Below are 22,728 nucleotides of genomic sequence, written 5' to 3'. Positions count from 1 at the left end.
TTTGCCCAATGTGTTGCTTTAGATTGAAGAGGCTTATCATCACTAATGTCAGATCTGTGAGTCGTGCGCATCGAGAGTTTATTCGTAAACTGAGCTTGCCTAGGTCAAACAAGAAGGGTTGTGGTGCCAGAACAGTTTTCTTGCAGCCAGCATCCTGGTTCAGGCTGCCATCTTCAATGTATAATACCACCAACACCATATTTCTTTGGAGGATAGCCACATCTAAGGCGTGGAATCATATTTCAAACAGCCATGTGTGATCAAATCTCTAATAAATGCCTAGTTAATCATTGAGTGGCACTATCAATGGGTTACGAGTTTGATGTAGAAAGGTCTTTACGGCTGACTATTCAACATCACATAACACCTGAACAATAGAGCCGGTCAGCTATCAGCAAAGGTCCACGGATGTCTGATTTTCTCAGAAATCTTGCAAAGAAAAGGATGATATAAACACTTGGTCTGTTTAATGCAAAGATCTGATTCACATTGGGTGTTCAAGACAGGCGTCTGTAGTAGTGACCCCTTCAGATATGCTCTCAGTTACACCTGTTTTGATGAGAGCAGCTCCTTGAAACAGTCATCTTTCATGAGTTTGTTTGGTCCAATTCATTTGATAACCGCTTAAAAATTTTTCATGGGGCTCGTCTATAAAAAAGCAGCAAAAGTAGGCAAAGTGAGTTGTTTCCTTACTTCATATTATACGTTTCGAATATTGCAAGTTTGCTGAATGATCGGTATATCTTTTCCTGAACGAAACAAGAAAGGTTAAGCTTGGCTTTATAATACTCTTCATTCCTTTCAAATGAATGAAAAGTTTCGCGGTCAATCGATATTTTTTCTTTACAATTTACGAAATTTAAATGAAAAATAAGTATAAAAACGAGCATCATCTCAAATCTTGTGATATGATTTCGTATTGTAAAAAAAAAAAAAAAAAGTGTATGTGTCATATAAATAAAAGGCTGTATTATTCTCACACTATTATAATCAAATCAAGCATTACATAGTGAACCTACATGCATCTTACCTCAAATGATAAATAATCTGCCCAGAGATGAGAGAGGCAAAGAGAGGAGTTGCAGGCAGACAAAAGTGAATAAACATCAGGGTGATACCAATCGTTTCATATTTGATCTTATAGTATAGCTCTTTTTCCTTTCTCTCTCTCTCTTTTTCTCTCCCCCCATCCCTTCTTCCTTCCTTACTTTTAGCACCCCCCTTTCGTCTCCTCCTCTGTTCTCTCTCTCTCTCTCTCTCTCTCTCTCTCTCTCTCTCTCTCTTTTCTCTCTTTTCTCTCTTTTCTCTCTTTTCTCTCTTTTCTTTTGCTAAAAGAAGCTGCAAGATCAAGCTAGAACATGTAGGATAAGAGTGAAAGAGGTGAAATGCTGAGATTCAACCGTATTTGGGTTTCCTGACAGGGCCTTTTACACCAACTCCCTTTTTCTTTTGCATGCCTGATATCTCTCAAGAGAAAGTATATTTATGAGAGTGAGATTAGTGAGAAATAGATGAGATTGTGTGAAATCGCCATGTATAGATAATTCAAATTTGATCAAATTTACGGAGGACTAGAATGTACAAGAGAAATGTAACCACAAATCTCAAGGTGACGCACTCTTTCCCCAAGCAGTTTTTTTTTTTTTTTTTTTTTTTTTTCTTTTGCCTTGCTCTTTCGTCTAATCCTCAATATGAATAAAAGGAATAAAAAGATTTCTTCTTTTTCATTTCACTCTCTTTCTCTTTCTTTTCTCTTTTTTTTTTCTCATCCATATCATCAACTCATCTCATAAAAAAAAAATATAACATACAAACACCATGGCAACAAGCAATCGTTATGAATTTCAACCTCCCATGAACATGAACGCTATTCGTAGCAACATAATGCAACGTATCAAGCAACGAAACGAACACAACAAGCAGCCTTTGACCCCTCCTCCTTCTTCCTCCAGTGTTGCCGCATCCAAACATGATATCCAATACATTCATTTGGACAATGGCTTGCCTTCCCCTCCTATTGAATCTTGCACATTTGATGATGTCGATACCTTTGAAATGGCCAATAACCACAGCAGCACTCTTCCTGACTCCCCTCCGTCCCCTGTCATGTCCTTGACTAAATCTTGCTCATCTTCAACTACGGGAACAACAGTTGGAGGGACCACGCTTGAATCCTCTGAAGCTATTCGCGAAAAGATAAGAATCCTCAAAGAAGAAAAGCACCGTTTATTCCAAACCATGAAAGACTTGCTATCTCAACCAGCACAACCAGTTGCCGCAGAAACTGTTGTCGCTGCTGCGTCTACTGTTGCTGCTTCCATCATTGAGAAGCCTGCTCCAAAGCAACAAGAATCGGTTGTTTCAAAACCTATGGCGGAAAGATCAAGGTCGCATAGCAGAGATAATAGCCTCAAGTCAAGACCCATTTCAAGATCTCGCAGTATTAGTCACACTGAATTCAGTAGGCCGCTATCTCGGTACTCTGGTAATTATTACCATGATCGCAGGTCTCCTCCTAGATTCTATGGCAATGACAATCGCAGCTATCCTTATAATCGTTCGTCTTATCCTCATACATCATCACAGCAATCTCAATCACAAACCGCATCACTACCTTCATCTTCATCGTCTCCCACATTAAATATGGTAAGTTTGCACTGATATCCTTTAGTGAGTGTGTGTGTGAAATGCTAATATCTTGTTTAGTCTCGTCGTGTACTTAATAGCAATAATATCAACAATAACAATAATAACAACAACTCCTCTTATGTACCATCACGATCGCAACTTGCAGGTAGACCTTCTTCCTCATCTGCTGCTGCTGTTAGTGGCGGTGGTATTGCTTCTGCTTCTGCTTCGACATCGACTACCTTCCGTCCATTAAATCGCTCCTCTTCTGATAGACATTCAAGATATTAGAAAACGAAAAAAAAAGCATTATCATCTAGACACAACAACGACATTTATATTTATTGAAATCTTATATCATATCACCAGCCTTCCATCTCCTTTATTATATTACCACTTTTTGCTCTATATAAATCCTCTCCCTCACTCTCCTCCTTTGCCTTCAGGGTGTACAAACTTCCTTTTTGCCTTTTTCCTTTTCGCATTTGTATTTTTAATATTGCTTTCTCGTTTCACATCATTGTTATCTTAAAAAAAAAAAGGAGTTGTATATACAGATACTTTTTTATATAGTAAAAAAAAAAAAAAAAAGAGAAAAGTTCATTAATAAATATTAATGAAATAAATCCAGTATGGTCCTTAGTAGTACATTAGCTTGCAATTGGATCGTTAGGTTTGTGTTTGTGGCGTACAGTGTATCACATTAAATATTGTTGCCATTTTGGTGAGTTTCAAATACTCGCTTTGGCAAACCATCTGTCTCCTTGTATAAACACACACACACACACACACACATAGCATCTGCCCCTCTTCTCTTTGATCCCTTTGAAATTGCTTTGTTGAAAGAGCATTTCTTTATTTTAAAAATGTTTGTGGAAACAGTTATTGCAATGTCCCTTTTTAAATATGTTGGCTGTAAATTCAGTACATCCACATTCACCACAATCGGGCGTTGCAGCAGCAGAATCGAAATAATTGTCATTATTCGGTTGATGCATGTATTGTTGTGGAGTGGAGGGTGCAGTGCGTACACCAGTGGGTTTCATAGATGTATTTGAGCTTCTCGTGGTTGACATGACAGGCGGCGTGCGAGAACTAGGCGGGGGAGGCGGAGGAGCTCTTTTGTAGGGTTGAGGCACTGGTGAACTGCCGGGCGAATTCATGGCATTACCAGCAGTGGAAGCGGATAGTGTGCGGGCAGGTTGATTGGGACGAATGTATGAGAAGCCTCTTGCATTATTACTTGCTGGTGGTGTTGTATTGGATGACCGGTTGTTGTCACCAAATGGAGATGCATTGCCATGATAGCCATTGGTAGGCTCCTCTGTATAATGAGCTTGCTGCTCTTCTTCTTCTGCGGGATGCTCAGGAATATAGTCGTTGTATTGTTGTTGAGTCGAGTTGGATTGAGATAGAACAGGTCTTGCAGGCATAGGTGGTCCAGCACTACTAACACTGCTGACAATAACCAGTTCTGTGTAATTTACAGGGAATATACCTCGACGAACAAATCCATTTGCATCTGTGGATTCTCCCAGCCACCATCCTTCATCTACTTCTTCAATCACTTGAATTAAGTCACCTGTGCGGAAAGAGAGCTCATCAGCGTTATCTCCTCCAAAGTCGTAGATGGCTCTTCTCTGATTGTTATCATTGTGAGTCGATGCTTGTGCTACGATCAATTGCAGGTTAAATTATCGTGCTATTGTCATACTCTCCATGTACACTTACATTGTCTTCTTGGTAATACAGGTGGTGCTGGTGGGGGTGTTGCACGACTGGAAGGAATAGGAAGATCATCACGATCGTTAAAGGCAGAGTTTTTGCGGCTTGGGATACGTCTTGCAGAGGTGTCTGTGCTTGGATTTCTGCTGATGGAGAGTCGTCTGGGTGCAAGCGTCGAGGCTGTTGCAACATTACTGTTCATTGACGATCGAATGATATTGTCATCTCCTGTAGAGTTGTTGCTGGATGTGCGAGATAACCCAGTGGGAGTACGTTTTGTTGATTGACGAGCATAGTTGTTGTTGTTGGTAGCTGTGGGTTGATTCCAGTTGGCTCTAACTCCGTTGAGCGTCTCTAATGAACGAGTGAAATATTCAAATTGAATCTGTAAAAGGTTTTCTAAGGCCTCACAGTGTTCGTCCTACGTTCATAGAATCAGATACAGCTCCACTCCCATTTTGCCGCCGATTTACCTCGAATTCTTGCAAGAGAGCCATCTTTTGGATCACATCATATTCAGAGTCCTCATACTTCATTTTAGCAGCTTGCATTTCCTGCTCTAAATCGGGTTTCTCCTTTTTGGACTTTTGCAAACGGCCTAATTTAGAGTCGTAATCCAATCGACGAGACTCTAGCTTCTTGCGAAGGGCCTGGTATTCCTTGAAGTGCGCGAGGCCCTCATCCAATTTCTCCATGTAGCCACTTTTCATTGTATCAGCATAGTCCTCTTGATAGGAAGCCAATCTGGATTGTGCTTGACCAAAATTCATCATGGCAATACCTTGTGTACCGTTAAATGTCTGATCTGGGCTTGTTCCCTTTTTTTTTTCTCAGGACACTTACCTAATGGCGAATCATCTGTGAACTCATTGCCATAGTTGCTCATACAGACACCAATAATATCGTTGGGCAAGCGCTTTGACTTGTTGTCCTCGGGCGAGATCTTTCTCTTCAATAGCTGTGTGTGCATGATCAGAGCAGAAGCATGCAGCTTTTCGTAGGCCATTCGCTTTCTCTCTGTTTCAACTTCGAGGCGCTGAAAATCTTCAGTCTGTAACGTAGTCTTTGCAGAGCCAAACTTCTCGCCTGTCCACTATACAAATGTACTTTAATGATTCCAATCAATCTCCCTTAATTTGCATGAAGCAACTCCGATGTAATAAACAGGGTAAAATAATGGCCTGGATCTGCATTTTCTCTCCAAGATGAGGTTCAGGACAATGAACCGAAACTTGATATCAACACAGTAGATTTGCATTTTTACGAGAAAACACCAAATAAACTGATTGTATGCGTCCACGGTTCCACGACCATCCATCATCAGGGTTTGAAAATCCCCACTAACCAAACTAAAACAACCCAAACACACACACACACACACACAGACACACACACACACACACACATTACGAGGCAACTCGTAGAACAACAGTAGATATCTTACCTGCTTGAGTTTACCAATGTTCTTGATCATCTTCTACTCCTCTTGTGCTAATGATGAGAGAAAAAAAAAGAGATATGAAATTTACAGGAGAAAAAGAGAAGAAAAGAAAAGAAGGGATGATTTTTTTATATTAGATTGAAATGTTGGGAATACGGAATCAGAAAATCACATACATGCAATCAATGTAACTGGATTTCCTTGGATAAAAAACAAACCACTACTTTTAGCACTACACACTGTTTTTTCAGCGATTTATCCGTCGAATGCATTCAGTCTGTCCCAAGTTGATTTTTTGATGCTACTTTCAGAGCATTTTACATTCGTTTTATCTTGCTATCGTGTTCGAAACTCAGTGTTACCTCTCAGTCTATCCCACTTTTCTATTTTGCCATCGATCTTTGCTGCATTATAAATTACAAAACCTATTTTAAGATGGAATTCATAGCATTCAAACACTGCACATCTCCTTAATTCCCTTTTTTTTTATTAACGTGTCTTTGATCCTTGATCAGCATTTTAATCTATATCTGCTTCTATATCAATCATCCCGGATTCCAGAGCCTTACAGATATTTTGGCTGTAAAACATTGATCTGTCACTGAAAAATGGTCTGCCTGTCTCTGGATTTCTTACGCATGGCATAAACCTTAATATTATGTAATGCAAAAGAGGTGCCTCAAACTTGCCTGACATTATTGGAGCCAGCTGTCAGTGATTTTTACGAGCACTTTTATAATAAATTAGAATCAAATGTGATTCATTCAATCAGTCTGATGCGCAATAAAGCGCCGTTTGTGTTGATGCATCTATTCATGAACGTCATGACGTTGCTGTAGCACAAACAGGTCGAGGTGATTTGTTTGTGAATATGATACAAAACAACACGGTAACCCGTCCGTCGAGCTCTGAAGCTGATACATTACATCCCTTACAACACCCAACCCCTTAAAAAAACAATTTTTGTCCTTTTTTCCCTGTTCTTTTTACTCTATCTTACTATTATACAGCTTGAAGCATGACAGACAGCTATACCACACTCTTCCGCTCAGAAGAGATGTCTCTTATTCAAGTGTTTATACCGGCTGAAGTTGCACACACTTGTGTAGCTGAGTTGGGAGAGCTTGGCAAGGTGCAATTTAGAGATGTAGGCGTTCTTTTGCATTAATGTAATCAAGAAAACACGCAATCTAATAACGCCATCTATAGCTAAACCCTAGCGTCAATGCGTTTCAGCGCACATTTGTATCTGAAATAAGAAAACTGGATGAAATGGAGAGACAATGCAGTAAGAAATGGAGAACATTTGATTTATTGTACCTGAAACAAACATCACCCTTTTTTCAATGTAGGATTTTTTCAGGCACAGTTAGAGAAATCCAACGTACCCTATCAAACGATTGAACCTGACGTCCATTCCTCGAGTGCACGCACGGCACAAGAGATTGATGACTTGGAAGAGAATCTGAAGGATCATGAAGTGCGCATCACGCAAATGAACAGTTCATACGAAACACTTTTATACCGTAATTTGCAATTAGCTGAGCTCCGTCATGTTTTGAAAGAAACATCCGTGTTTTTTGAGCAGGTACTAGTTGTATTAACCAATGATCAAGTTTAGGTTACTGATACCTTGTCCAGGTAGAGTCTAGAAATCAATTACAGCCATCAGAAACTGCCAATACGTCTGCTACAGCACCTTTATTAACCTCAAATGATGATGAGGAAGAAGGTGGAAGTAGCCAAGAGACGGGTCATATCGGCAATCTTGGCTACGTAACTGGTGTTATCCCAAGGGAAAAGATACAAACCTTTGAGCGTGTGCTTTGGAGAATTCTGCGAGGCAACTTGTACATGAACTTTGCTGAAATTCATGACGATATCGTTGATCCCGCCGATACCAACAAGAAGGTGCAAAAAAATGTATTTGCAATCTTTGCTCATGGTCAAGAGGTTATCAACAAGATCAAGAAGATTACAGAGAGTATGGGAGGCACTCTTTATACTGTAGATGATGCTAGTGATAAGAGACGCGAAGCCCTTGCCGAGGTTACATCACGTATCAAAGATTTGGATGTTGTAAGTGTGGTGAATGTCTAGTACAGAGCATGGAATTAACACTGTATCATGCTTTTAGGTGCTTACTCAAACGAAAGAAACTCGCCAAAACGAGCTCCTGAATGTGGCCGACAATCTCAATGCTTGGTTCACCACTGTTCGCAAGGAAAAGGGAATCTACCATACTATGAATTTGTTCAATTATGATGTCAATCGGAAATGCTTGATCGCTGAAGGGTGGTGCGCCAAGAATGACACGCCTATCGTCAATTTGGCTCTCAAGAATGCCATCGAATCATCTGGCACCAACATGCCATCTGTATTCACTGAACTGGAGACCAAGAGAAAGCCTCCAACTTATCACAGAACCAACAAATTTACAGAAGGTTTCCAAAACATCATTGACGCTTACGGCATTGCTCGTTACCGTGAGGTGAATCCTGGTCTCTTTACCATCGTTTCTTTCCCCTTCCTGTTTGCTATCATGTTTGGCGATATAGGCCATGGCTTTTTGATGTTTTGCTTTGCTTTCTACTTGGTTCTCAATGAAAAGAAATTAGCTAATGTCAAGGATGAAATCTTCACCATGTTCTTTAGTGGTCGCTACATGATGTTAATGATGGGTCTCTTTTCTATATTCACTGGCTGCATCTACAATGATATCTTTTCGTTGTCTCTCAACATATTCAGGTCAGGCTTTGATCTCCCTGCAAATTACACTTCGTTTGAAACCGTAGAAGAAGTACCAAATGGAAATGTCTATGCTTTTGGATTTGATCCTGCCTGGCATGGTTCTGAAAACTTTCTTTTGTTTTCCAACTCTTACAAGATGAAACAGGCTATCATTATTGGCGTCATTCATGTAAGCAAAGGTATACTTCAAACATATTTTTCAAGCGCAATAATACAAGGTCGTTAGATGTCTTTTGCTATCTGCCTGAATGTGTTCAACCATGTCTATTATGGCAAGAGTATTTTCGTATGGCTTGAATTTCTACCTCAAATTCTATTCATGGAGTCTGTCTTTGGCTATCTCATCTTCTGTATCATGTATAAATGGAGTATCAACTGGTGGGAGCTCGACAGTCAAGGCCATCATATCCATAATCCACCACCCAATCTGTTAAACATGCTGATTTACATGTTTTTGACGCCTGGTAAAGTCGACCCCCAAGATCAACTTTATAAGGGCCAAGGCACAGTGCAATTGGTTTTGATTCTTGTGGCGCTTGTTTGTGTACCTTGGATGTGGTTTGCTAAACCATATTACCTCAAAGTACAACACGACAAGGAACAATTGCATGCACTGTCAGAGTCCGAAGATCCAGAAGCAGCTAATCACTCTACAGCTGTTGTTGCAAATGATGATGATGAGGAAGAAGACGAGGTGAGTACAGACTACCAGAAGTTCAATAACAAACAATAATAATGCTAACTAATCACAGTTTGAGTTTAGCGAAGAAATGATTCATCAAACAATCCACACTATTGAGTTCTGCCTCAACTGTATCTCAAATACTGCCTCCTACCTGCGTCTTTGGGCTTTATCGCTGGCCCATGCTCGTGAGTGATAAAAACTGACTTGAGTGTGTATCTCCTAACTTTAAATAATAGAACTGTCTAGTGTGTTATGGGACATGACACTAAAAATTTGGTTCAACTTTACCGGCCCTATTGCTGTAGCAGGATTAGTTATTGGTTTTGCAATGTGGTTTGTATTGACCATTGGTATCCTGCTCTGTATGGAAGGCTTATCTGCATTCTTGCATGCTTTGCGTTTGCATTGGGTTGAATTCGATGGCAAATTCTACATGGGTGATGGTGTCAAGTTTGAACCATTTTCCTTTAGTGCGCTACTTGCCGAATAAATAGCAAATGTATAAAGGATAGTCAAATTGTCTCAAATCATATTATTTTGTTGTGAATAGTATGCTTTCCCCTATCGAATTCGAGAAAGATTTATTACAATAAAATTAAAGACATTTCTTTTAAAAGTATTCTGTTACCACCTCATCACTGAAGTGTTCTTATACAGCCTCTTCTTGTATGCAGTACAAGGCGGAGGCAATGTTTGATAAACCTGAAGGTCCAGAGACACCTCAGTCAACAATTGAAACGATAGTGATACTCTTGTAAAAAGAGCTCTAATGAGTGTCATGTATGTAATCCTACCGTCCGTTTATTCGTTGCTCTTGAGCACAGCATTTTTGCAATCTCAAAAAAAAATAGGATATCGTTTACTAATGTATTTTCCTTTTAACTCGTTACAAGTTTCTTATAACAAACTTGATGGGTTAGTTATCAACTGATATAATCACTGGACATACTCATTTAACGATCAATGGCTAAAAAAAAAAACCAAAACTCTTGTCAGAGAAGCAATACAAACGCTGACCTGATGTTTCTTTTTAAGTATCACACCTTTACTAGAGCGTGTTTCATTGTAGATACTAAATTTATTGCGATCAATTGTTCAAAACTCTATGAAGGCAGAAATTTTGGTATGTAGTGTGTGATACTGTACCCTCATTTTGGTGTTTAGTTGTCTATCAGACGTTACCAAGTATGATAAGAAGCCGCACCATGTGCCCTGCTCTGGACACTGTCCTGCTCTGGACACTGCCCTCTCTGGCTGATGAACACATTCCCGCAATTGTACACTCTTCTTTACGAACTCCTCCAGGTAAAGCTCGTCAGTCATCGAGCCCACTCGACTGGCCTGTTAGTCCCTTTCCTATCGACGACACACTTTGCTATATCACGTTATATAGGAGTTTTATATATATTAAGTCAATGGTGAAAAAAAGTAATGTATACCCACTATGGCATACCCAAAAAAAAATACTGATAGAAATGAGAAGCCGGATTTGCTGCTTGAAACTATGGTTTTGCAACTTCGCATCGTTACCGTTGTAAAGCTCTCATTAAGGTCAATGTTATCAAATGTTGGATTAGATTATTAGTTGCCATGGCTTTACACCTTTAATTTGATACGTCAAAGCTCTTCTATTATAATAGATATAACATAGAGCTATCGAGTGGTCTTTGCTTTATGCGAATCCAGTGAGTATTTGTCGAAATATGGTCAAAAAAGGGTATTATACAAGGTCATGATGGATTTTCCTGTGGAATTTGAGGCTTTATAGACTAAAGTTCACGGAAAAAAAAGAACAAAAAACAATGAAGTCAACTTGATAAAGATATGTTTTATTATCAAACTGATAGGTGTAAGGTAAACTGAAGTATCTCTACTGGCCAGGTAGATGATCCTTCTTATATACTATAACAATGGATAAAGGTTCTATTAATTAGATTGACAAATAAATCAACTCAGATCAACTAATGTCTAATCATGTTAAAAGACAACTCCAGCAAGCTAATCATGATTTAGCTTTGCCTGGATGAATAATTAGACTCTCATCCGAAGTACCCTGATCTATCCTTTCTATAAGGATAATTAATATCGATCTAGTAGCATGTATCCGATAGGTACAGTCTACTTAGTCTATATCAATAGTACATATCTGAGTGTATATCGCTAAGCATACATCTTTAGCATGTATCCGGATATATGGCATGTCTATAGCATATCGTATGCATGTCTATAGCATGTCTCATATATAGTACAAGTCTGTAGTACATAAAGTATCTGTAGCTAGTATCACGGATATAAGCATGTGTCTTACAGCGTGGATCATGAAGTGCACATCTGAAGCAACAAGCTCATATTGCATTAATCTTGGTGCCTATCCAGATATGGTAAACATCCGTAGTCAATGTCGGAATACAAGTATAAGTCTATAGTGTCATCCATGTCCGTGGTGCCATCTATAGCCTATATCTTATATAGTATGAATCTTATAGTACTAGCGTATCTGAAGTCCATATCTTCTTATAGTATAAATCGATATCTTACATCTAATCCAGTGTACATACAGTTTATATCTAAATCTGGTAACTGGATGAACTGTCGGAATGCAGATCATAGTGGATGTATTCCACACAGAGCATCTGGGTCATCAGACAGAAGTGTAATTTACTGACTCTTCTGGCAATGCAACCCACTACGCCGTCGTTTTAGGTCGAATTTTGTTCAAATCTAGCCATTTTCAAGCACGAATAACTCATGCCACAAAGCGTTTTGAGCGCTTGGAATAGTACCACACGCCTCCTCTTGGCCACGCTTTACTTCCTAATGCTTTATCTCAATTTTTTTTGGGTCGTTGCAAATCCATGAAAATCATCGTCTTTCCATGAGTATTAGCAAGGGAAAATTCTTGAAAATCAAATGACCGCGTTTTTCACCCCAAAAATGAAGGCTTTTTCTATGGTACATATTAGATTAAATTGATCGTAAAGATAAAATGCAACATTGGAAACTCTTTCTATGAGACTTACATATGCTAAATCTTGACATAATCACGGAAAACCTGATTTCATATTTTTGGAAATTGCTCATTATTTTTGGTCTGAAAGCTAAAAGTAATCAGCACCATTCGATGCGGCTTTTTTAGTTCTCTAGAGATGTATTAGAAAGTTGAGTGTGATAACGATAGTTTTCATAGTCAAGTTTAGCAAAAACGTTTGAAGGATGTGAAATCAAGTCAAGTTTAAACACGAAAATACCGCTGCACAATTTCAAATTAAATTGCCGCAATTTCCGCTGCTACGGTACAATACTGAGACTAAATCTACAGACGGTGACGTCGGATAGGGTGCCCTCTCGTCTTTCCATACCCTCGTTTTTTTTCCTTTTTTGCAAAACGCGTTTAGCATCAAACCATGGTCGTTTTCGAAACCGTTCGATTGATAATAACACTCTAGCATCCAATAACTCTGTCTTGTACTGTTGGAAAAACTTGATACTGCTTCTTTGAAGTGGAATATATTAGGTACCATTCGATAACGAGCACTGGAAGGCGTAGAATTGACACTAATAATTGTATTTCACTACGGCCCAACTGATGTTCTCACAGAACATCGATGCGCTCTTTTGGGAACATCGATGTTCTCGTGAGCACCTCGATGTTCCCATATCAGAACATTTGGCTTTACACTGTGAAGATAGTTATCAGATATGCGCTTTTAAATGGTATGGTCAGACTTTTTGAGTTCTTTTGTTTATTTTTCGTACCGAACGCCAATTCGTAGCATCATTATCTACGAAGTTAGAAGCCTCCAAACTTGCTCAATTTGAAACAAATCAGGAGAAAAAATCACGTGACCCAAGTTTCTGGTTACTTTGAGTCGCTATGTCAAAGTGGTAATATTCCTGACTAACAAACTGAAGGTCGCCAGTTCGAATCCGAGCAAACTCGTTTTTTCTTCGTTGGACGTTAACCTTGCTGGGTTAATTATGCTTTTCTCAAAATGCTTTGATGGTCAGTGATGCGGATCCTTTTCTTTTATTATTTTTTTTTATAATTATTTTGCGCATGCCTTCATGGACAACAAAGCTGTAAGAGGTATACAAGTATGATTAATGAATGTAGCTATGTATTGTATTGACAAATGTATTATCTTTTATTTCGTAGCCTCAAGTGGGTAGTTTTACGCGAAAGCAAAAAAAAAAATCTGTATGTTGCGATTTCAATCCTCGTTAAAGGTTGCGAATATCGCCAGCATCGATCGACATATCTTGTTCAAACGCATGGTAGTTTGCAATGACGCTAAAGTGCAAGTCGTTATCCAAAGATTTCACCAATCCCACTTGCATCTCAACATCGTCAATAGAAATGACAGCATACTTGGGATCAATCACTCTCGGCACCCTTCTTGCAATTTGTTGTTCGACAGGCTCATTCATACGAACAAAAGGGACAGACCTGTCGTGAGAAGCAACACCATGATTTTTCATGGTTTCAACGAAAGCCAAAAAGTAGGTCGACCCATCATAGACATGTTGGAAAAAGAATATCACTCGCGAAACAAACCAACAGGAAACAGGGTGATTAAGTCGATTGAGGTGAGTTGACCTAAACATGACCAGATGGTTGCTTCTACGAAACTCATGCATCTTCTCTCTGTATATTTCTGATCCTATGACAGTAGAACCGATTAGAGCACGATGGGCAACCTTGATCGTCATTGACAATGGACTGTTCAGCCTTTGAAGAGAGAATATCCTGCAATAGTATTTCGACAAAGCACGCTTGAATCTTGCAATTGGAACACCATGGAGTTCAGCACGATCAGTACCATCGAAGCCAAAATGATGATCCAAATTTGTCTCTTCTTGATCAGGTTCCCACAACTGTGAGCTTGTTAGAGATTCTGGATGATTGAGGTATGTGATGGATGCATATGGCTGCGGTCGAATGCCTTGGAGGAACTCATTTGAGTCGAAGATCCTTTTCAGCTGGTTTCTGATTGCAACAATTTCAATCAAGTTGGAAGATTGCTTGCCTGTCCTTGACTTGCCAGTTATCAAATCACCAAACTTTCCAATGCTTCTGTAAAATGGATGATGTTGTTATGTAAGTAACTGGATGTGTGTGATAAACATAGCATGTATAGATGACTAACCGTTCTTGACTTCGTGAGGAGTAGGCTACAATTGGCCCCATTTCTCTTATCATCCACACTACATGTGTAAGCTGATGCATTACGGGACGGAAGACCGAAAGTGACAAGCACATGGCATCTCTCTGAGCTTTGCAGTAGTCAATGAAGAAGTCAATGCATTCATCAATCTCTGCCAACCTAGACTCAGTGAACTCCCATTGCAATGCAAGACAGACGCCTCTAACCAGCTTCATGATTGCTTTCCTAGCCTGTGGACTGGCTAATTCTGGGACAAAGAGAGTAGGTATGATGGTCTATTTCAAATCAGAATAATCAGATCCTAATTCACGCCTTACATGTGTACGTTTGCAGATTACAGTGGAACTGATCTTACCAGCAAATTATCAAGATAGTCAACACTGCGGGTGCCTCGTAGCTTCTCCACCAGATTCAAAAAGCTTCCATCAAATGCAACTGGTATATATGATCTTGTGTCCTCAATTGCTTTGCCAATCTCGAACAGCCGTTGCTTTGGAATGAAAAATGGATAATTTTCTCGCTCCAATTCACCATCTGGATATGTGTAGAAGAACTTTGTGTTGTTCGGAGACAGGTCGACAGTGAGCATCTCGAAGAGTTCTGAACCAACACCTCGTGCTAATGTATGCATTTCTTCGAATCCAAAGCATTGGGGTGCAATGCATGACGATAGCTGATTGAAAAGGCTAACACCGTTGAATCCAAGGTTGGACTCAGCCCTCTCGTAATCTTCATTCGTACGCATGCTTCCAGCATTTGGAAAGTACATCCCATGGCTGCGATTATCAGGGTGCATACCACGCGAAAGACACCAACGACAGCCATACTCAGATGCATGATGAGCACACTTGCTCCAGTCAAACACGGCTAGAATAAAGCAGGTAGGTAAATCAATTTCATGTTAGCCATTGTGGATGCTGATTAGTTGCTTTATCAATCAGGATAATTACCTGGAGTATCACCACCACAAATTAGAGGATGAACCTTCAAACGAATTGGCCCAGCATCATTTGTTTCGACTACCATTCCATACGTAGAAAGCCACTGGAGCTCTGCCAAGATGATGGAAATGAACGAGTCAAATGATTTGGGCTTCTTTTTTCCTGGAAAGATACAAAGCTCGTGCGTGTACTCCTCCTTGTAACGCTTGTGTGGATCGTAATTGAACACCATCAGATGAATAATTGTGAATAGCCGATCACCTCTCTTTTCAACTACAAAGCCATCATTCATGATCGCAACTGCGATATCCAGGTCATTTGTGAAATGCGTATTCTTGATGGACTTGTACGTGGCGCCGTCAAATACGTCAGCAATGATAACATCGGATGGATTTTCTTCAAGGTCTCTGTTGTCGTAGGCATGTCGGTACCGAAGCTCCTCTCTCGTTATTGGATTCGCAACTAATCGTGATACGATGTCTCCAATTGACATGACTTTCATTGTTGACAGGGCTCGACGATCTCCCCGTGCATCGTATCTTTCATGGGAACAAATATCACAAATTGTCTCCTCGTCATCTACTTCCAATGCGTACAGCTTACAGCCATTGATACACACATCATATTCATGGGATGTCAACGATGATTGGCGCTGAAGCATGCTTTGCACACGAGGGCCATGCATAATCTCCGGATTGCTTTCTATCAGTTCATGGGAGGGGGAGGATCGGAAGCTGGTGAGTTATTGTATAAATGACATGTCATTGCAATGCGAATTACCTCGACTAATTTTTTCTGTATCTCTCAAAACAGTGTTCATCAACCTGACCAACTTTCTGTATGCATCCCGTGGTATAGCAAAATCATTGACGATATCATACAGCTCAATCGAAACCAGTTCTGTGGTTGTATATGTATTTTGGTTGATGTCTTCGAGGGATCTGCAATCGTAGAAGCAAGCCTGATCTTCTGCATCTGGGTCGACTACTCCAACTGTCTTGTATTTGACATTTAGCAAATCAAATTCAAGCCCTGGTTCTTCTGGATTGTCTCCTGTTATCGCATGTGTGGAATCCGCTATTGTGAGTATATACATCTACTTTAGCGCTGCAATTCCTTACCATTATTATCGACAATAGGCAGCAGATCAGCAGCACCCGGCGTCTGTTCAAAGCCTGCGTAGTCGTAATCAGCATCGTCAGCAGCAGGAATCATTTCTTCAATATCACTCATGGCATCATCATCATGCAGCTGGTTTGCATGATCTGAATTGGCTGTGACTAGCGCACTGGGGGGAGATTGTGGCTGTATCAGCGTTGTTTCCATTGGAGGTTGCTCTTCCATTTCAACATCTTGATCTTCATTCAAAATGGGAGCACGACAGTTTCGGCGATGGTTGCGTAGAGCACGGGCACTGTCAAAGCTGGTATAGCAATTTGTACAGAAGGATGGCTCTGTTTCTCGTGATATACGGATTGAGAATGACATGTTTGGAGAAACCAAGAAAAATAGGCAAGTAAAAACAAATTTCAAGTGGCAGCTTTATATACTAATTCAAGTTTTATTTGCGCTCGCCAACAAATGCGTTTATCATCGTTTACAAGCAAGTGATACGTAGTCTTGCATATAACGTTTGGTAACTCAAAGTCCAAGATCAAGTAAGGAACGTGTTTCCTATGATGTGATATGTCGCCTCAGGCTACTTCTACGTCATTTCACTTTCAACATCATGTCAAATCGAGTGGTATTCACTGTGCACATATGCTTATACTATGGGCGTACAATGAGGTCAGCATTACTTGCATGAAGCCTGTGAACCGAATGACGTTCAACAACGTGGTGGTGTGTGCGCAACGAGATATACGGTATAACACAACTCTAAACATATCTTTTCTTTGCTTACTAAATTTTTATTATCAGCGCGAACCATGAACAACAACAACAACAACAACAACAACAACAACAACGCTGCCAGCATTGACTTCACCGCAAGACTCTTGCAAGAAATGATGGCAATGAGATCCGAAATCAGCCAACAAGGCGTACAACTGAACGTCTTGAATGATGGATTTCGACAGCAATTCATGTCGCCATTGGAAGACGCAGGCAGCGATTTGGCAACAAGAAGCATCCTGGATCCCACTTACAGAAGCCAGGTACTATCAAACAGCAACAGAAGAGGTCCTCGGGTAATTGAAGCAAACCCTACCGGCAGGGCCAGAGCTTCTCCTGTGGAGAGATACAACGCAATGCTCCAGCATCTACACAAACTATGCAATGGGGCATCTGTACCCGATTTGACACCAGGGCAGCTCAAATCGCGCAGGGAGAAGCTCCACCGCACAGCAAAGAGGGTCTTGGAGGCTATACTGGTGATGCATCCAAATATCTCGCATTGGAATGCCCTGGACCATGTGCAGGATGAACAGGTATATTACAGCCTGGCACTGGAGGAGCAGGCCCTGCAACGGGACAATCTCATGATTTGTCTCTGCAAGAAGCAGTGGTGTGCCAGGTTGTTGCTCTCCCAGGCCTTCAAAGCAAATAGAGCAAGCAGAAACCGAGCTGCTGCTGCTGATGCTGCTGCTGATGCTGCTGCTGATGCTGCTGCCAATGTTGCCAATGCTGCCAATGCTGCTGCCAATGTGTCTTTGCAAGAAAACGAGGCAAGAAGCCATCTTCTGGTAAGTAGCTCCTATTATTTGTTTTGGCCATGGCTAACATCTAAGTATTGGAAACATTTCAAATGCTTTTAGGAGACTGAATCAGCAATTGTTGGAGACAGTGATATTGCCCAGCTTGCTCAAACTGCCGGTGTTGGTAATGCTGAGGATGATGACAACCTTAGTACTACTAGCAATATGTAATGGTGTGTGCGTTTGTGAGATCTTGTATATTTCATCCAAAATAAAATTACTTTGCTTTTGTACATTTGATGCTGCCTTGCTCTATTGGGATTTGAGATGATGGATTAGCTGCGATGCCACATTTAAAATCACATTTGATAGGTCACTTCAGCTTAAAAAGTTACTTGATTTGGTTACATCAGTCTGATACTGTGCATGATTAGAGCGTGTTTCTATATTTTTAGATCGAAACTTTGTATATTTAGGTCATCCCTTGAGAAAAAAGTGCTTTTGTTTCTCTTTTTTCTTCATTTTTCATCTATTTTCACTTTAATTCTATCAGCATAAGAGACATGTACTCTGTAGCAGCAAGAAGAAGAGGCAGCATTTACCGTCCATGGCTTTAAAGGTGGAGGCTAGGTTTCAATGCCATTGAAGAAGGAATACCATTTCAAATGTGCGCCGTGGGAAGCTTCATATCCCTGCCATAGTATCCAGGATGGAATCTTCATTTACACCCTTTCGAGACAACAAATTTATGGTATGTCCAATGCTTCTTGCCATATAAAAGCTAACAAATATCTTGTAGAAATGTAAAGGCGACTTTGCCAGGTCAATTTCGATGTCGCAAGTATGCCATTTGGTTAACCGTTTCCCTCCATCTTGCTGGTTCCATTTATCTGCTTTCTTGCTTATCACTGTTCAAGTAGTAAGTCATCTTTTGCTGCATCACCAGGAAGAATCAGTCGTTACTCACCTGATAAGTTGACTAGTGCCAGCGTCGAGTGGGTCTGGCGGGTTTGGCTTGATAACTGAGCACATCTCTTGCATACTTTATGGATCCCCTTTTGCATCCAGTGAACAATGGCAGATGCTTCATAGTTGAATGATGCGGTCTATACATCTGATTCTTCTGACAGCATAAGACGCATTAACATTCGTTCGATGTTTTCTTTTCAAGAATGTCTGCTCCCAATGAGTCGCTGCCTGGTGGTGTGCTGTACTTTCTATCTGTCTTGTGAAAGAGGTATTGTAGTCATTACGCCTTTGCTGGAACGCTTTACTAACTTGATTCAGTTCACATCTTTGCTGATAGGTACATGCACATCTTTGATATTATGCTGGCTTTTGTACAATTCGTTGCTCTACATGGAACACTGTTGATGGCTTCAACCTTTTCATTCTATGCTCTCTCTGGATCTCGCCTGGAAACATCACTTTTATATTGCCCTAAAAACTGATAATATTGGGAAACACGAAACAGTTCATACTGATCCAGGCTATTATTCTCAATTATCTTTGACTCTACTATAGCCTACAGCATGACCATTACCACTACAAGGCTTTACTATTGCACGTTTTTGGCACGTAGCCTTCGTTTACCCATTAAAATTAACCAATAATAAATGTATAAATATTTAAACCACAATTTCTGAGCCAATGAAAGCTGCCAATATTTAAACCACGAATTATGGTCCAATAAAAGCTACCAATATTTAAGCTGATTCAGACCTTCAATGATCCCATTTCAGCTCATCGATAGGTTCATGCGCGATCATGAATGTTCTCATTTGAGAACATGGATTTGCTCATTTAAGAACATCGATATTTTGATTTGAGAACATCGATGCGCTCATAAACAGCTACATTTGCTCTTATTTAAGAACATGGATGTGCTCATATGGGAACATCTCGGATGTTCTTATGAGAACATCGGCCGACTTATAATAGATCTTTAGGAACGCCGATGTTCCCATATGAGAGCATTTTCCACTTTTTGGGAACATCGATGCTCTCGAATGAGAACATAAAATAGATTCTTATATGAGCACCTCGATGTTCTCATGAGAACATCAGTTGGGCCGTAGTGTTTGTTTATTATTAGCTTTTGGATAATATTATTCTTTTGCCTGTTTGACGTGGGTGCTGCTGCCATGACTCCTCTACTATTGTTAATGATGTCTGCTCCTTTGGTTTATCAACAGTGGTGGTTATTTCTTTGGTCCATCTCTGGTCTATCTGTGGTGATTGCGTATTCTATGGTCTATCCGTAGTCTGTCTGTGGTCTGTCTCTGGTCTGTCTCTGGTCTACCTGTGGTCTATCTGTCGCGATTTCTTATTCTATGGTCCATCTGTGGTGATTGCGTATTGTCTGGTCTGTCTCTGGTAATTGCGTATTCTATGGTGTATCTGTGGCTGTGGTAAGTGGTAAGTATCTTCTTTCTTCTGGTGGCAATAATATAAAACTTCTTTGAACGTTTATATTATTGCTTCTTTTCTCGTGATAATGCATTCATAATGTTTGCCTTGTTGCGCTTTTTATCTTCTTCTTTTTCTTTTGTTGGTAGTGTTTCCTCTGTAGCTTTTCATGAAACAACATTAGTCATTATGTTGTATTGCAAACTTATAATACCACTGTTGCTTTTGCAGTTGTGTGTATTTGTGCCTTGTTGCTTTACATCCGACTATTACTACCATGCACGTTGCTCATGTATATATTGTTATTGCAACAAAAACGAGCTTTTTTGAACACCTTTATGTTATGTTGGTTATGCTCTTCTTTGATTCACTTTGTGTGGGTCTTCCTTTTTTGCCTACTTAATACTATATTTCTATAGTACAGTAGTATGTTCTTTTCTTCTTTCTTTTATTATTACTATGATGTTTCTTTGAAGCATACCTTTTTTACGTTGTGTGGATGTGCCTATCCCTGAAGCTCAACAAGACTTTATCCGAGACTAGGAGGTAGATAGGCTGCCTCCACTTGGTTATCACTACTTACTTTAGTGATGATTGAGGGTCTCAACGCCAGAATCTAAAGCTAGGTGGTGTAAGTAAGGCATGCTCTAGCACCTGGGGGAAGTTTGATGATAGCAGCGGCTATATTGCTATTATAGCGGCGCTTAAAATTTTGCCTCACATCAAAACAGGGGGAAACCCTCGCAAATTTTTTTTTAGGTCAGCGGAGTTTTCAAGCAATCTGATTGGCTAAGAGGCTGAAGCAGCGAAGGGTTACAACTAGTTGATTTCCTATTGATCTGTCATTTATCATGCTATAGTTTTGGTAATAAAAGGGTATCCAAATAGTTAAAATTTATATTCTTCTTTATTCAAAATTATGATAAGGTGCAATCACTTGATTTAACATCTATCAAACAGTTCTATAAGAGCGAGGTTCTTTAAATTTATTATGTGGTATAATAAGGGGAGAAAGTTGTGTAATAATAATGGGTACTACAACAGTATAATACTAAGTACTGCCAGGCACTACTCTCAGTACAAAATGCTCCACCAAATATGCATTCTCTTTATCATTAATTCCTAGCATGCTTTAATTCCATGTGTTGGTATCTTCCAGCCTCGTATTAAATTCTGAATGTACAAAAGTGTTTCCAATTGTAATGTTAGGGTCATCCACCAGAATTAAGTTTTAAAATATTGTGTTATAGCTCTGAAAGTAACACATTCCTCATCAAGCCAAATTTCGTGAGGAGAGAAACGACGGTGTGATTGGATTCTAGAATGGATGAGTTGTTGTTGTTGTTGTTGTTGTTGTTGAAACTCGATTTTGAAAATGGATTTTGAGATTCAAAATAGAAGCATTTTGAGCAACGAACTATGTATAAAAGCTATTGAAAGCAGTTTATTATTACAAGTGATTACGAGTGATCGATAGATCAATGAAGTAGTAGGTGTTGGAAAAGGTTATTGTGAAGACGGCTTGGTGATATTTTGCTTTGGAGTGATTTGGTAAAGGTTTGAAGCAGTGCTGCGCAGCATGTAAGCAAAAGGAGGATGGAGATTGCAGTTTCAGGCCGGCCCCATGTTGATGCTAGAGATTTCAAAACAAAACAAAACAAAACGAAACGAAACGATTATGGTATATGCCCACTTTGAGGGGGTTGGTTGCTAAGGATATAAACGGATTTTTAGTGGCTGCATTGGTCGTCAAATGATTAAGCGATGAGTAAAGTGTAAAATAATAACCAATACAAATAACCAGCAGTGTTTCGACGTTTCGACGTTTCGACGTTTCGACGCTAGTATCTTTACAACTGCCAATTCAACCAGACTTCTTTGCTATTAGTTGTATTTTGCTCCCATGTGTTTGCTCTACAAAATGAGTCGTTGTTTGAGCACCTACTGCAATAATTTCTTTCAAAAATCGGTTTTACCACCCCTACACTGGAGTTTATGGTGGCAGAAACACGACTTTGTCTAATAACAGCGCAGGAAACGTCCATACGGCGCTCAAGTCTATAGAATAAATCTAGGGCATGCATTGCGTACTGCTGGTGCACACAAGAACGTTTATATATGGCACTACGGTGAAAGTTAATTTTGAGCTATCAGTTTTGAACGTTTTGGCTAAGGCTGACCTATTGACCACTGTAGATCCATGTGAACTGATGCTACAGATTCGAGCAAGACCCCAAGCAATGGTCCCTCCTTGGGTTTACATAATGGACACTACAATAGGTGAAGTGGCGCAGATTCAGTGCATACTCCCTTAGAAAACCTCCAAAATACATGAAAAAAACAAATT

General features: G+C 39.9%; 6 protein-coding genes across 6 annotated transcripts; 4 read left to right on the top strand and 2 right to left on the bottom strand.

The window, feature by feature from the left end:
- Positions 1–1,818: 1,818 nt before the first annotated feature.
- Positions 1,819–2,919, top strand: ATS1 (alpha tubulin suppressor; the record flags this gene model as incomplete). The annotated part of the gene is made up of 2 exons (XM_064820706.1): positions 1,819–2,646; positions 2,707–2,919. 2 exons carry the CDS (start codon positions 1,819–1,821, stop codon positions 2,917–2,919), a joined length of 1,041 nt encoding a protein of 346 aa, XP_064684626.1.
- Positions 2,920–3,488: 569 nt separating this feature from the next.
- On the bottom strand, positions 3,489–5,827 carry ATC70_001308 (uncharacterized protein; the record flags this gene model as incomplete). Its single annotated transcript, XM_064820705.1, has 5 exons — positions 3,489–4,300; positions 4,360–4,774; positions 4,827–5,134; positions 5,197–5,446; positions 5,798–5,827. The coding sequence occupies 5 exons, from the start codon at positions 5,825–5,827 to the stop codon at positions 3,489–3,491; spliced, it is 1,815 nt and encodes a 604-aa protein (XP_064684625.1).
- Positions 5,828–6,812: 985 nt separating this feature from the next.
- Positions 6,813–9,720, top strand: sap49 (Spliceosome-associated protein 49; the record flags this gene model as incomplete). Its single annotated transcript, XM_064820704.1, has 8 exons — positions 6,813–6,941; positions 7,004–7,082; positions 7,147–7,382; positions 7,436–7,873; positions 7,932–8,714; positions 8,772–9,239; positions 9,298–9,415; positions 9,467–9,720. The coding sequence occupies 8 exons, from the start codon at positions 6,813–6,815 to the stop codon at positions 9,718–9,720; spliced, it is 2,505 nt and encodes an 834-aa protein (XP_064684624.1).
- Positions 9,721–13,451: 3,731 nt separating this feature from the next.
- On the bottom strand, positions 13,452–16,824 carry SKN7_1 (kinase-regulated stress-responsive transcription factor skn7; the record flags this gene model as incomplete). The annotated part of the gene is made up of 6 exons (XM_064820703.1): positions 13,452–14,304; positions 14,378–14,670; positions 14,751–15,262; positions 15,346–16,038; positions 16,117–16,389; positions 16,458–16,824. 6 exons carry the CDS (start codon positions 16,822–16,824, stop codon positions 13,452–13,454), a joined length of 2,991 nt encoding a protein of 996 aa, XP_064684623.1.
- A 440-nt stretch (positions 16,825–17,264) lies between these two features.
- PEX13_2 (Peroxisomal membrane protein PAS20) lies at positions 17,265–18,203 on the top strand (the record flags this gene model as incomplete). The annotated part of the gene is made up of 2 exons (XM_064820702.1): positions 17,265–18,020; positions 18,093–18,203. The coding sequence occupies 2 exons, from the start codon at positions 17,265–17,267 to the stop codon at positions 18,201–18,203; spliced, it is 867 nt and encodes a 288-aa protein (XP_064684622.1).
- A 924-nt stretch (positions 18,204–19,127) lies between these two features.
- MIP1 (DNA-directed DNA polymerase gamma mip1) lies at positions 19,128–19,423 on the top strand (the record flags this gene model as incomplete). The annotated part of the gene is made up of 2 exons (XM_064820701.1): positions 19,128–19,209; positions 19,260–19,423. 2 exons carry the CDS (start codon positions 19,128–19,130, stop codon positions 19,421–19,423), a joined length of 246 nt encoding a protein of 81 aa, XP_064684621.1.
- Between the last annotated feature and the right edge of the window lie 3,305 nt (positions 19,424–22,728).

Source organism: Mucor velutinosus (assembly GCF_035048745.1).
Source record: "Mucor velutinosus strain NIH1002 chromosome Unknown tig00000041, whole genome shotgun sequence".
Classification (NCBI taxonomy): domain Eukaryota; kingdom Fungi; phylum Mucoromycota; class Mucoromycetes; order Mucorales; family Mucoraceae; genus Mucor; species Mucor velutinosus.
The sequence above is the reverse complement of the archived record's forward strand: the minus strand, read 5'-3'. Positions and strand labels throughout refer to the sequence as shown.